The following is a 15,565-nucleotide window of genomic DNA, read 5'->3' as shown; positions in this document are numbered from 1 at the left end:
TGCTGAAACAGTTGGGCTGGATTACTTTACAAACTATGTAACCTTAAAAACAAAGAGGGGTAGGATAGGGAGGGTCGGAGGGAGGGAGACGCGAGAGGGAAGAGATATGGGGACATATGTATATGTATAGCTGATTCACTTCGTTATAAAGCAGAAACTAACACACCATTGAAAAGCAATTATACTCCAGTAAAGATGTTAAAATAAAAACCAACAACAACAACAAAAACAAAAACCAACCAACCCAAACACCCGCAGCAGAATCTCTTGAAATCTGAACTCGTCTATTAAGGAACTAAGCCATAATTACAGAAGGGCTCATAATCAGACCATAAGGATAGCACCAAGCCAGGACCAGAAAAATCTAAGATAAAAAGGGTTCCACATCATTTTGAAAGGGAATATAACAAATTCAGCATGCCTACCTATATCTCATTTTTTTCATTTGTACCCTATAAATATTTGGGCATTTCTCTGTACCTCAGTTTCATCATCTATAAAATATGAAAAATAATAGTAGGGGTTTTGTTAGGATTAAATGAGTTAATACAGGTAAAGCACCGGAAACAGACCTGGCACATGATAAAATGTTCATGAAACGTTTGTTGTTTTCCAGGTGACCGTCACACTGAGTGGACTGAACAGGTACTGGGCAGGAGAGTCCAAGGAAAGGACCTCAGCAGCAAAAAGTGAGTCCCCCAAACTGGCAGTGAGCTGTCTCCCTCAGCTGCCTGATTCATAAATAGGATGTAGCCACCGACGCCTCTTTAAAAGGCCTCTCTGTTAACATTCAATGAAATAAGAGCTACGAAAGCACTTTGGATCAGCAAGCATGCTACAGCTATAATAGCACTATTCTGAGCAAACAGCAATATTTAGACGTATATAATGATTGGTATCAGGTTATCCTACAGTAAGCCTAGAAAATGTATTTTAAAGTCCATCCACCTGGAGATGCTTAACAGCAGAATAGTATATAAGCCTTTTATCCCAGGATAGGTGGAAAACAGCCTGCCCTTTCGTAAGTTCTCACCAGCTCTTCTCACACTGTCCTTTCATGGGTGTATGGATTTGATTACAGTGAATCTAAGGAAGTACCCATAGGCGCTGCTCTGGGCCACCTTCTAGGGCCAACTAGGAGGCCAGCTGCATGGCCCCCAGCCTGGGGGCATGAGGCAAAATCTATTTTGAGCTTGGATCCCTTCTACAACATGGTCTCACGGAAAGGATTCTAGAGTTTTCTCTGTTATAGTGTGGCTGACAAATTTTCAATTTTTATTAAAATTCTTGCTTGTTCACACACTAATTCGTTTTAATCCCAACCAAATGTTTGAGGCCCTGGATGGAAACATCAGCCTGTATTACATGACAGTCTAAGAATAGTCTCTGTGGTTATTCTTGTTCATAATACTGAGTTTAATTTCTTGGTTTTATGTATATGAGTGTCTAATGCAAAGACAGCAAAATCTTGCACAGATATTGTGTCACTGACTATGGGGCTTCTGATGCCTGGTTAAGGTGATGTCTGTAAAAACTCCATGAATTGCTCCTAGGGAAACAAAAGCACCAGAAACAGAGTTACTATACCACCAACCAGCAGCATTCCTAGCAAGAAGAGCGTGGAATAGCTCCACCAGCTCTGGTAATGAAAGGGCTGCTTTTGACGGGACAGAGCAGAGCCCCTCAGATGGCTGGGTTCAAGCCCTGTTGCAGGCATGCTGCAGTGCATGTGCAACAATGAGAATAATGGAGCATCTGACCAGCTGACCTCTGGCTACTGACCACACTACCTCACCATCCACATCGCTTCGCCACCAACTCCCAGCCCCTCCAAGGGGCCTCCCCGGCTGCCCACTGGGATACAGCCAGTGGGATGGCTTTGACCAGGGTTTGTCGATAAGGCTGAACCACAGGGAGATTTTCCCAATCCTTCTGCCTCGCGCCTGGGCAAATGAATAAGCTGCCTGTGTCACTAACATATTCCAGGTCATGCACACACACAAACATTATTAGATCTTGGAATTACTTTTAAATTACTGTCTTTTAGGTTTTAACCGTTTTCCTAGAAATGCAGCTCAGCAAATCCTTGCGTGGAGCAAGGATGGCACCCAGTGGCCAAAGTGTTTCATCTCAGATCTTGTTTTCTCACAGATTTTCTGTTGCTTTTCTCTTTGGAAACAATGAATGCCGCAAGATCTTTTTCTAAAGCCAGAGTTGAAACTCCAGATCACTTGATCCCTTTGAGCTAAAGTGCACACACACACACACACACACACACACACACACACACACACACACACACACACATTGGGGCAGTATACAGAGATTAATTCAGAATAACTTCTAAAAATCCTCAAAGATTTACCTTAAATGTCTTGTGTTAAAGTCATCATATTGCAGATATGCAGATTATTTCTCATGATGTCCCTAATATCATACATCACCCTAGGAAATACTATAGAAACGTAAACCCAATCTCACATTCTTCACTTCCTATCTTCCCCCAAATAGTCTCTAGTTCATGAGTTCTCATGCCTTAAGCATAAGACTTTATCTCCTGACAAGTGCTTTATCATTAAACTGATATTTGCAATCTCATATCCTTGTTATCTTTGCTACAAGGTACTTGGCAGGTCTGGAGAGCACAGGATAATAAAGTGAGACTGCTCTTTTTCCTTTGAGCTTTCCAGATGTCGAGAGATTTCTATACAGCTAGATAGCCAATCAGACTGTAAGGAAGACAAGCAAGATGTCAGAATAATGGATCATGTACCCTCTTGCTAAGAATGATGCAATATCTTCATAATGTTTGCTGTTTCCAATTTCCTTAGGTTTCTAAGCAGTCTGAAACCCCAGGGCAAGAAGTCACATGGACGGCACAACCACAACACAAAAAGAAGCTTCTAATAAAATAGCTAATAATAAAATATATTGATTGCCCAAAGAATACCACAAAAAGTCTCTTTTAAAATGTCTATGTTAAGTTCAGCCCAAAATTCTGTTTTTCTCAGACATCATCACCATTCATGCTTATTTGGCCCCCAGGCTGTTGAAATGCCATGAAGGTTCCAAGATAATAGTTAGATCAAAAGAAGCGGCTTCAGGATAAAAATCCATGATATTGCTTACACTTTCCTATTCAGCCACCCGGAAAGAAGCACTGTCTTCAGAGTCAAAATAAAACACTGGAGAGAAAAATCAAAGCCAAGCATGTGCATTGTTCTTGCTGGTGCTTTGGTTCTTGTTGTCTCATATGTAAAATGGAGCTGTGATAACCCTGCCCTCACCAAGAGGTTGTGAGGCTCAAGTGAGATAAAGGTATGAAAAGGTTTTTATATACTGAAAAGTCATTATTTAAGATATTATCAGGGCTTCCCTGGTGGCCTGTGCTTGAGCGTCCGTCTGCCGATGCGGGGGACACGGGTTCGTGCCCCGGTCCGGGAAGATCCCACATGCCGCGGAGCGGCTGGGCCCGTGAGCCATGGCCGCTGAGCCTGCGCGTCCGCAGCCTGTGCTCCGCAACAGGAGAGGCCACAACAGTGAGAGGCCCGCATACCGAAAAAAAAAAAAAAGATACTATCATTCAAACATTTATAGGTAGCACTAGTGTAAGTTTTTATTCTGAAGAGATTGAGCCTCTTGTCTTACCTAAAATAATCACTTATCTTCCTCACGAGTATTATTGTACTATTTCACCCTTCAAATGTAATAGAGCAACGGTGGGCTTTGGAAATCACTTATAATATATAATTAAATCAAGTTGAGCCAAATCTTCTACCAAACACCCAAGTTTTTAAACAAAGCTTAATTTAAAGCTTAGGGTATTTAGAAATTATAAGGACCCCAAGATGTTTTGTCAACTTTATGTTGCTTTCTGTTTTATTTTCCCCTTCCCTCCTACAGATAAATTTTACAGGCTTGTAAAATTATAGCGTTTTATAGCTGGAGATGGCTTTGTTTTTCAGATGAGGAAACCTGAGGCCTAGAAATTTTAAATGAGTCAGGAGGTTTGGTGGCTGCTTTGTCTGCTTACATGTTTGCTCTTTCTTGCCTTACTGTCTGTGGCCTTACAAAGACTGCCTTAAAAGGGGCAGCTCTGGCTACTGAGACTGTAGAAAACCCTTCAATCAGACACTCTCTCCTAATTTCATATTTCAGATGGTACCTTGGAACCAACAGAATCATGATTTGTACACGCTTTTAAGATTTTGAATAGATCCATTTTCAACTGAGAGAAAACATACAGAATTACCAAAGCAGTACATAATTTCAAAAATAGGTAGAAGGGAAAGAATACAGGGTCATACAAATAAAAAGAATTAGATAGGAATCCTGAGATTCAAGAAAATAATAGTTTTAAAGAATTTAGTCAGCAGAGTACTGGTAGCAGGACACGTGACTGAAGAATCTCACTTAACATTAAAGAAATTGCTGAATCAACTAAGAATTAATTTGCCCTGCTGTAGAGCAAGGAAGGACAGATATTGTCGTTATTGAATACTCCAAAGAGAACATCTTAAACAAAGACAATGAATCCCTTTATTTTCATGTAGTTTATGCTTCATAGGAAATCCAGAAAACTAATCATCAAGAGCTTAAAACAAGGGGTTGAGGCAGGATTTGCAGACACTCTCAATGTCATAGACACTTGCTTCAAAATTCTACTCACATGTTGTAACTTCCTCTGCCATCAAAACTGCAAACAGTTCAATGAATTTGGTCACTTGGTAGAAATTTCTCCAGCACCCAGAAGCAAGGCATGGCTTTAGGTGATTGAAGGGTTACAAAAAGGAACTAGACAAGGGCTCTCACCTAAAAATGCTCCTAGTTTCACCAGATGCTTAGACAGGTGCACGAAGATTTATATCACAGGGTAGACACTGATAAGTACAATGAAAGAATGAGCAGATCACCTTGGCCTGAAGGACAGTTAGAATGACTTCATGTGGGGGGGCAACTGAGCAGGATGAGATGGCCTGTTAGGACTTTAAATATGCAGAGAGAGGAACAGGATGGGAACAAAGATAGGGAAGGGCCAAGTATGGAGAGAAAACATCACATAGAACTCGTGTGAAGGGTGGGTAAATGGGAGCATGAGAAACAGGCTGGAAAAGTGAACTGGAGCTTAAAGCTCAGAGCACTTTTAATGCGCACTGAAAGAATTTGTAATGATGGACTCCAAAGGCTTATAGCAGATGCTAAGCGTTGTGAGAAGGAAACTGGCACCAACGGAAGAGTACTGCTGATTTGGCAGCTGTGTACAGGATGAATTTGGGAGTGCAGCAGGGAGCCCAGACAGGAGAGCACTGCATAGCCACCGTCTGCGTGAGAGAGAAGGAGGACCTGAACTGCGATGGCTGTGAGGATGATGAGAGACGTTCCGAGTCCGAATGGAGGGGACACATGAGAGTGGGGGGCGTGAGGACTCAAAGATAACTGCACAATTACATCTACAGTGCACGTCTGGAGAGGAGGGTGAGGGGAGCGTAACAGGAGTTTGTAGCTTCTACCTAAACTGAAGAAAGAGCAGAGAGAAAACCAACCATTGTGATGGCTAAGTCACGCCCACATCATTGAAGTGACGGGCTATTGGTTCTTTATTTCCGGTTCCATCTCTATAGTTGCAGATGGCTCTTACTAGAGAGAACCAGAAAGAAGGGAGAGTGATCCAGGCCCAGATGCCCTAGTGTTCTGGAAGGTTCTGAGCCCTTTGGCCTTTACAGTTGCCTTCATCGTTCAGGGGTCAGGGCTCTAACTGGGCCACCCTGTCTCCCTACACTGCTGTCTTCTTCCCTGGACCTTCAGGACTGTCACTGCTCTGAAACCAAAACCGAACTGCCTTTGATTTCATTCCCTCAGGCTCAGACTCCCTGGGCCTTCAAGTGTGACACTAAGGAACGCAGGGAATCCAGCTGTGTTAATGGGTAGAGGCAAGAAAGTGGGAGGATCTCCGCCCAGGAAAAGTAGATGTTCATAGTGCCCTTTGGGAGACAGCTTTCAAATGGAAAGAAGTGACAAACTTCTTTGGTTATTTTAGGTGATCTGAGAGGAGGTCAGTGTCACCACAGGATGTATTTGGCCAGGTGGGTCCTTGAAGAGCCCTCCACTCAGAGACGCTCAGTTCAGCAGGAGGAAAGATCAGCCTGGACTCGCAGCCCTGGCTCCCCTCACATCACCCCCCCCCCCACCCCACCTCGTATTTTCTACACTTGGAATGACAAAGTACAAGCATCTTTTTTCTGATGTGGCATTTGATTAAGACACAATTCATCAAGAGGACTGTGTATGAACTCATGGACATTTGAACACAAGGACTCCACATATTTATGGGGTTGTCCTAAGCAGCTCAGGCCATCAGCTCAGTCTGCTGCCTTAGGAGCAGAAGATGCACATTAGGATGCTGACTCAGCTGTTTCCCCTGCAGTCAATTTCTTGCTGAAGGTTCAATAACTTTCCCTGACGATAAAAAAATCTGATATTAAACTTGGCATAAATACTATTTAAAGTCAAAACAACCCCCTCAATTCCAGAGGTGGGGGGGGACAAGAAAGGAGACAGAATAGGTTAGGTGTAAGATGATAGCCAAATTCTGTTCATAATGCTGCGAAGTCATCTTTTAAACAACCTTAGAAATAAGCTCGAGTGAACTGGAAAGTCATTGTTGAGATTCCCAAAGGCAGCCTTTCATGAAGGCTGTGAGGGCTGAGACTAGAGAAACAAGGGAGAGTTCTTCTTCCCTCCCTGGCACCCTGAGGCCTGGGGTTACCCCTGGGCCATGAAGGCACCTCTGTGGGAACACTCAGCCTGCGGGAGAGCAGCTGGAAGATGTTCCCTACTGACAGGGGTGGGGAACACGAGCTACCCAAACCTCTGCCACACAGTGCCCTGTGCCATTTCTCCCCTCTCTATACAGTGCACTTGTCCTCTGCAAGAAGCTGCTGCAAGGATTGGGCTTTTCCACAGCTCCACAAATGGAGCTGGCAGGGCAGTGGTCAGCACACCTGCTGCCTTCCTGCAATGAGAAAAAGATGCACCCTCTGGAGGCTCCATTGCTAAAAAGCATCCCGTGCACTTGGCCGGCCAGGTGGGGATCAGTCCCAACTCCTGCCTCCCTGTGCAAGAACCATTGTGCAGGGCCCTATGACAGACACATCCACCGGCATAGTGGCAAGGGCGGTTCTGAGGGCAGGAGCTTCTTATTATAACATCTGAATATTTCATGGGTCAAACGTGTCTCCTGAAACTTAATTACTTACAAAAATAGTACATCACATCCCATTGCTCAGCCTGTCCCCTGCCATCCATCTCACAGAGGAGGCCATAAGATCCTATTTTTGATGTGGCCATTCGTATTTTGGTACGTAAAGGCCACAGGGAGCACCTATCCTCAGTACTTTATTTGCTTTACCAGGATGTTAATTTGTGGCCTAGGCAATAACACTGAAAACTTGAAATATGCAAGAGGCAGTCCAAACCCAAACACCCAACATGAGTTATTGGCGTTTAATTACTGAGGCAGTTAAATAGTGCTGTAAACGAGTTCATCTCTGATTGCAGCCATAACCCTTGCAGTTTGGAATTGAAAGAAGGGATGATAGAAGATGGCAATATAACATGAGGACGTCCATGAGTTGGTTTTAATTGGTAAACTGGCATATATAGTGATAACAGTTTGGTCTGTCCAATGCATTGGAATCCTAGGAAAGTGCATAAAATTACGGAAGCATATAATTGGTGTACTAAACTCATTTTCTTATGTTATCACAGCTGACATCTTCAGGTTATTAAAAGCCTTTAAACCAGTCATCTTCAAAGAGATCTAACTGACAATATGGTCTTTATATATTATTCCTGTTCGCACCAAGCAGAAGAGATGTAAACAGGCACTAAAATCTGCACAAATTTTCTGGGCACATCTTTCTTATTTCAAGTTCAAGGAAGATCAGTAAATGTTAATGAGGATAAAAACCATTCTTTAGATCCTGGTTTCCTCATTCAATGCACAGGGCATCAACCCATAAAGGATAAACTAATATTATAACCTGAGTCAGACTTTCAAAAAGTTAGCTCATTAGTTTGAGGAAGTTCTGTGATCTTTTCATGTATAGGGGACCCTACATAAAGGACTGTTTCCCAAGGTATAATGATATATTAGAATGACAAAGATGGGCTTAGGTTCTGACATTCCTGGATGAGCAATTATATGTTGTTTCACCTACTTATTCTGCTTAGACAATCTAGGCGCACTTCTGGGACGGTTTTCACTCTCTAACCACCGTTCACCCACTCACCACCACACACCTCTCAAGGAGATTTTTCCCAACAGGAGAAATAGGGTTAACCGAACAAAACAAAATGAACAGAAACACCCTCCCCCTGTCTTATGACATTCTAGAATAGGAAAAGAAATCCCCAAATGTGGAAGAGTGTGAAAGAGGAAGAAAAGGTAAGTGGAAAGGTAATGTGGTATCATCCTAGCATGAATGATTATTGAAGATTCACTACAGGTTTATCATATAGGAAATCTGTGTTCCTTTAGGCCATACCACCTAGGAGTACAAATAGTAGTGAATTAAAGTGATTAACGGTATGTATCACACTCTCCAGTATTTTGGGATTTCCATCTCTCCTACTTGTTCCTGGGATTACTCAAGGTTCTTGTCCTTAAGATGTGACCACTCAGCTCGCAGTGAGTCCTTCCACCTCTGTTGGTCATATTGGTAGGCAGATGTCTTGCATCTGGCCATAATGATGCTTCCTTCCATTGGGCTGCTGCTTCCTGTTGTGTGCTACTGACACTCTGGAATCCCTGTGCTCTTGGGGTAATTTAATGCACTGAAACCATACTAAAGTCCATGCCTTTTGTGTTCATTCATGTTCTTAGCTGAGAACATGAATCCATGGGAAGCTGGAGTAAGAGACAAATCCAAGAGACAAACTCCATGCTGAACCTGGAATCATCCAGACACTGAGGCCCATGGCCTCAACTCCCAAAAGGGAGTTTTTGACTCAGAAGCCCTCTTAGTCTCTCATGTAAACAGACCACATCTCACTGGTCTTCTAGACATGTCTGAATCCCAGATATGGTGAAGCTTAGGCTGTAACTGGAATCTGACCTGTGTACATATGTATTTGACCTCCAGATCCTGTTAGCACTCGATGATGAAATAATTTTCTTCCCAAAATTCTGGCTTAATCTCTGAATCACTGATCACTAGCTTGGTCCTGGCTGGGCATAATCCAACACACTGAAACTCAACCATTCTTTAACTCATAAAATCTCATGGATAACTCTGATTCTACATTTCAAATCTCTCTTTTCTCTCCCTCTCTCTCTCTCTAAATATATATATTATACATACATACATATAGATATATAGTACTAGCTCTGTTAAAAAAGTATTGCAGTAGCCAAGGTTACAATATTTTTGAATATATGCATAGTTTATTTGTATATATTGGTCAAAACAAAGCACTTATTTACTGTGATTTAGCTACGATGTTAGGAAACTGCCATTGCACACACTCTACTGTGAAACTTCAGTAAATACTTTTCTATGCGCAGGACTATTTTAAGCCCACTGCAATTATAAGGCATCAGCTACCAATTATGATAATGTTTCATTTACTTTATATATCAAGAAAAAAAGCCATTAGGTTAAAATTATCTACTATATCTCAATTATATTGTAACAAGATATTCACTAATATCTTACAGGATAAAATCTGGAATACATCACTTTAGTTAATAATCTTGATCATTTTAAGACGAAATAACCCATTTTTTCTCAGATTTAAATACTTCATGTTTTTAGTATGTTTGTGAACTAAAAATAAAAAAAGCATGGCAAATTCCAAGACAATGGTGTTTGCCTTACTCTAAGGAAAGAATTAAGCCTGAACATAGGGCAATACTTTTAGAGAGTAGACAGCTATTGATTTTGGCTGCTCTAGCTCTAGACATGTCCCATCACATAGCTTCTGCAGTCATATTTAGTCCATTATGAGCTTTGCTGTATTCCTCCCTGCCTGCCCCTTTCATCTTTTAGCAATTAAGATGATTATAAAATGGTAAAAATATAAAACACAAAACAGTAAAAACAGTAAAATGTTTATGGAAACTTATTTCCATAAGTAGAATTGCTAGGTAACTGAACTTGATTAAAGTAAAAAAGCTTTAAATATTTTTGATGGAAATATTTATCAAATGTATATAATATAAAATATAAAAATTTATATATAACCATGTTTTGAACATTTTCTTAATGACTAATTGTTTTGAGTTACAGAACACTAATGCTTTTTGGATTGATTCAATCATTCATTCATTCAACCATTCAACAAGTATTTATTGAGTGCTACTATGTTCCAAGAACTGTGAAAGGCAGTAGAGATAGAGCAGTGAACAAAACATACAAAAAGCACTGCCCTGCTGGTGCTCATATTCTAGGTGGTATGTAGGATGTTTATCTCTACAGCAAATGGACCCTGACTGCTGTGGTTTTAGCTGTTCTGTCTCCTTCCTCTGTTGTCAGCTGTCACCTCACTGGCACCATGCTTTGTATTGTACCTGATCCATAGTAAGCACTTGGTAAATGGTAGCTACTATTATCCTAATCTCTTCACTTATTTTTACAGATGAAGATATAAGCCCTAAGATTTTTTAGTGAACAGAAAGTTAGAGGTAAGACCGAGGCCAAAAGCAGGCATCCTGATTCTCACCATGTTACACAGATCTTTTTCTGATACGCTGCATACTTAAAAAAAGAAAGAAAGAAATACTGAATCATTTAAATGATCATGAAGGGGCCGTTCAGCTCTATATAAGTCCCTCTTACCCTCTAAAACTGAAATATGCAAACATGCCTTCCCCTAATTCTATTCCCCCAACATTCAGTGGGCAGACCTCGTTCTAGAGACAAGTAACAAAGGGTCCGAAAGCCCTGGGAAGTTTAACTTTATGCACCATTAGGGCACCATTTGCTCCCTTACCTTAAACTTGTCAACTTCAGCTTTTGAACATGTTGCATGATAAGATAGCACCTGGTTCAGAAAAAAAGGAAAAGAAACTTTAATAACGAGACATGATTCAATTTTCTGAAATTCTCCTGGCTTAAAAATAAATTTTGTTCATGTATATCGCCTTGACATAACAGTGAATGCTAATGCACGACGAGATATTTCCAGTAACAGTCTGTGACACAGATTGTCATCTGTGCAACTACAGTGGAATCTATTACAATGTGGAATGGAACAACAGCCCATGTTAAAGGCTAAGTATTTTATATCAGGATGTTTTTATAAGTAGTTATTTTATAAAAGGGACATAATGTGGCTCAAGACCACAGTTCCCAAAGATGTGAATACTTGTCCTGTGAAATGCTTTGGAACACAAATAAATTAAAAGGTGGGGTGTGTGTGTGTGCGTGCACGTACGTATGTGCGCAAGTGTATGTGTGTTTGTGTGTGCATATGTGTGTGTACTGTGGCAAACACTGTAGCTTGCTGACTCAATTTCCATGTCTAGTCTATGTTCACTTGCCTGCTTTTGTTGTACAGGAAAGATTACATTGTTATGCCCAATCATCTGCAATGCTTTCTGTAAGAGGATTTTATTTCCCTGTCCTACTGACAGCCTGTTATAGGTCTAGAGTGGAAAGGGAAAGAGAAATGAGGCTGGCCAGGGACTGCCCTGCCCCAGACTTCTTGTTTTGTAGAACAAATAAACTCACATTTGCTTGAGTCAGTATTGGATGTTATAAGGTATATGTACACACTTACGCACGCACAAACGTAATGTATATATTATATATACGCTATCAGTCCCAGCCTTAATCTATACATATCTCAAACAAATAAATCTGAGAAAAGCTAATTCCCTCTTCAACTACCAACCTTAGAGAATCTCAGTGCATGTTTGGCCCTGAAAAGCGAAATAACACATTTTATTTTGTTAAACTCAGCATTTCCCAAATCTAGCCACAGAACTTCCTTTTAGGTGATATATTAATCTAGGAACATTCCAACCTGATAACCTACTGACCAAGGACTTTGAGAAACGCTGACCCAAGTTATGTACCATCCGTATGATAGAAGCAGAGCCACAGTGGAGGCAGTGTCTCACAGAGGTTAGAGCACAGCCTCTAGAGCCCGACTGGCAGGGCTCCACCGCTTCCCAGCTGTGGGAGTGTGGACCAGCATCTTCATAACTGAACAGATTTTGCTCTTTTGGTTCATAGTTTACTGTGGTAAACTTTAGTTTGGCTGCCATTAAAACTTCTTACTATTTACAAGTCTCTTTCTGTAGATTCAATCTTCAAAATTTATCTTTATTTACTTTACAGAAAAATTCCCCTGAAACTCAAAATCTCTGCCACTGGGTGTTGCGCGGCCAGGCTTTTAGTATTTAAGGCATATTACCCACTCCCTTTATTTAAATCAACTTTACTTACTTCCTTTATTATTATTTTTTAAATAATAAAAGCTATTAACTTCACTACATTGAAACTATTTGAATGAGTGAAGCAGACAATTATTACAGATTAAGAATTCTGTCCACTTAACATGTTCTTTTGTTTTGTTTGTCATTATTGAAGTGTAGTTCTTTGTATATTTTAGATACAAATCCTCTGTCAGATGTATGTTTTGAAAATGTTACCTCCCAGTCTGTAGCTTGTCTATTATTTTCTTTCTTTCTTTCTTTCTTTTTTTCGTTTAATTGTGAAAGGATTCCCACCATCTAGGTAATTTATACATCTATCACCTCACATACTTATCTTTTTTTTTGTGAGAGCATTTAAGTTCTACTCTCTTAGCAAATTTCAGTTATACAGTAGTGTCATCAACTAGTCACCATGTTGTGTATCAGATCTTCAAACCTTATATGTCTTATAGCTGAAAGTTTGTACCCTTTTATCAACCAATTTTTCTTTCTTTTTTTTTAAGCAGTTTTATTTTTATTTTTTGAAAATTTTTATTGAAGTATAGTTGATTTACAATGTTGTGTTAGTTTCAGGTGTACACAAAGTGAATCAGTTATACATATATCCCAGTTTTCTTTTAATGAACAAAAGTTTTCAATTTAGATCAAGTGTGAATTGTCAGTTTTTGTGTATTGTATTGTTTTTATGTGTCCTTTCTAAGAAATTTTGCCTATCCTAAAGTTGTATATCCATACTTTTTGCTATCTTTTACAAATTGTATAGTTTTATAGTTTTGTTTAGGTCTATGATACATCTGAAATTAAATTTGTGTATGATGTGAGATTAAGACTTTAATGAAATAAATGCCTTGGTTACTTTGTTATGATTCTTAAATTTTCCGGAGCCAAAACTTGGAGCCAACATCATTTTGGAGTTCATTCTGAGATCTTAAGCCTCTCTACCTGCCAATCTACTAAGTCTAATGACAAACTGATATCATAATGGAATAATCATAGTTCAGGCATACAAAATAGAGTTGGGCAGCCATTGAGGATCTGGTCTCAGATATTTCTCTGCACCACTGAGAACTTGAACTTTCTGTGAACTATACCAAACCTAAGGACAGCAGCCATTTTAAAAACAACATCTGCTAGCTGGTCTCAAGGTTGTTCCCCTTTGTAACTATGCAACCATTTTGGACCCCAACCAATTCTTGCTTAACAAGCACCCTTACTTCTTGCCAGTTCCAATTATAATTCTTGGTAAACAACTCATGTAACTAACTGTGGCTCCGCAGTTCTTGACTTTATAAGCTTTGTCCATTTTGTAGTCCAGTGGAACACAATTCAAGTGCTTCTTGAATCTGTGTCTCCCGGGCTGCAGTCCTAACAAACCCCCAGTAAATGCCTCTTTATTTCAATCAGGTCTCCGTTTCTGGAAGTTTGGTTAACAGTTCATAGGAATTTACTTATTCTATCTAATTTGACCAAGTTAACAATAAGTTCTACCCTTTGAGTCTTTCTGCGCTGAGAGTTCTCATTTACTTTTGTAAAACTCTGAGAACCAGTAAAGGGAGCGGGAGAATGACCTCACACAAGAATCTCACAGCCACTTTCTTCTGAAAAAGTACAGTCTCTTGTGGATGAGCAGGGAGGAATCATCAGCTAATAAGAGTACCTTGTTCCTGCAGGAGCAGGCCCTTTGGTAAACCGCAGTCTGGGAGGATGCAGCATTGTCCCCTCTAAGATTCCCTAGAAAGGCAACAAGCCAGCAAAGCTTGAGATTCCTCAAGACAAGGGGATTCTTGAGTCCTGCCACAGAATACTCTGATTTTTCTCCTTCCAAGCAGTTTCTGCTGTTTGGTCCTAAAGGGTTTCCTGGGATGCAGCAGGAAGATGGAGATGTTTCATTGCTCCAGTTACCCTCTGGATTTGCTCAACACACAGAGCACAGCAATGGGAACCCAGCAATATCTGTACCCCTTTCATATAAACCATCAATGTAGCTATCACACAATCCTGACTAGATAGAAGTACACAAAAGTGATCTTGCTTAGCTCCTAGCTTCTTACGGTAGTAAAGTCTCTGATCAAATGTGATCACCTCACTGTTTTTAACAAGCATCTACAAAGGTTGTGAGGACACACAGGACTTTTCCTCATCACCTGTGGTCAGTGATCACATCCCATTCACTCCTCAAACTGCATCAGTTTTGGTTGTGCCCCCATAATTTCATTGAAACAGCTTGTATAAAGGTTTTCAGTTTCTTGCTACCAAATCCAAATCTTGCTGGACAAATCTGCAAATGTCTGTTGCAGCAATATTGAGCACAGGTGATCACTCTTGCCTTTTTTGAAGAATCTCCTCTCGGGGCTTTCTTGACACCACACTATTTTGGTTTTCATCCTACTTTTCTGTCTGTTCTTTCTGTGTTCTTTGTTGGCCTGTCTCCTCTACTTTAACTCTAAATGTAGAAGTTTGTTGGGCTCAGTCTCTCCTTCAGTGATGTCATACACACTCACGGCTTTATACATCACCTATAGGTTGACAACTTCCATATTTAGCGCTAATTTCTCCTTGAGCTTCAAACTCACATATTGTGCTGCTTACATCACTAACTTCCTACTTGGTTGACTCACTGGCATCTCAAATTTAACACATCTAAACATGCCTGTTGATTTTCCCATCTGTAGTAGGCAGAATGATGCTCCTTGCCCCTTCATGATATCCACATCCCAATCCCTAGAACATGTGCATATATTTATGTTACATGGCAAGGGGGAATTAAGGTTTCCAATGGAATTAAGGTTGCTAATCAGCTAACCCTTAGATGGGAACATTATCTTGGATTATCTAGAGGAGCGTAATGTAATCACAAGCGTCCTTATAAGTCAAAGAGGAAAGCAGGAGAGTCAGACTCATAGTGATGTGATGTGAGAAATATTGAAACTCCACTGCTAACTCTAAAGATGGAAGGGAGCCACGAGCCCACAAACGCAGGTAGCCTCTAGAAACTGGAAGCACTATGAAGGCAAGGATCAGATATGGTTTTGGTCACCAGTGGGTATCCTGTCCCTAGGAGAATGCCTGATACTTAGTTGGCACTCAGTAAATATTTAATGAATCATGCAATAGAAAATAATC

At 40.5% G+C, this 15,565-nt stretch overlaps 1 protein-coding gene across 1 annotated transcript in view; it reads right to left on the bottom strand.

Moving 5' to 3' along the window:
* The window catches only part of PDE11A (phosphodiesterase 11A), a 435,071-nt gene that overhangs the window by 134,666 nt on the left and 284,840 nt on the right, over window positions 1-15,565 (bottom strand). Inside the window, exon 11 of the mRNA XM_073806952.1 lies at window positions 10,993-11,043. Within this exon, the coding sequence (XP_073663053.1) occupies window positions 10,993-11,043 (51 nt within the window). The remainder of the gene's footprint in view (window positions 1-10,992; window positions 11,044-15,565) is intronic.

Source organism: Tursiops truncatus, chromosome 7 (assembly GCF_011762595.2).
Source record: "Tursiops truncatus isolate mTurTru1 chromosome 7, mTurTru1.mat.Y, whole genome shotgun sequence".
Lineage (NCBI taxonomy): Eukaryota > Metazoa > Chordata > Mammalia > Artiodactyla > Delphinidae > Tursiops > Tursiops truncatus.
This window is presented reverse-complemented; position numbering and strand designations above follow the sequence as displayed.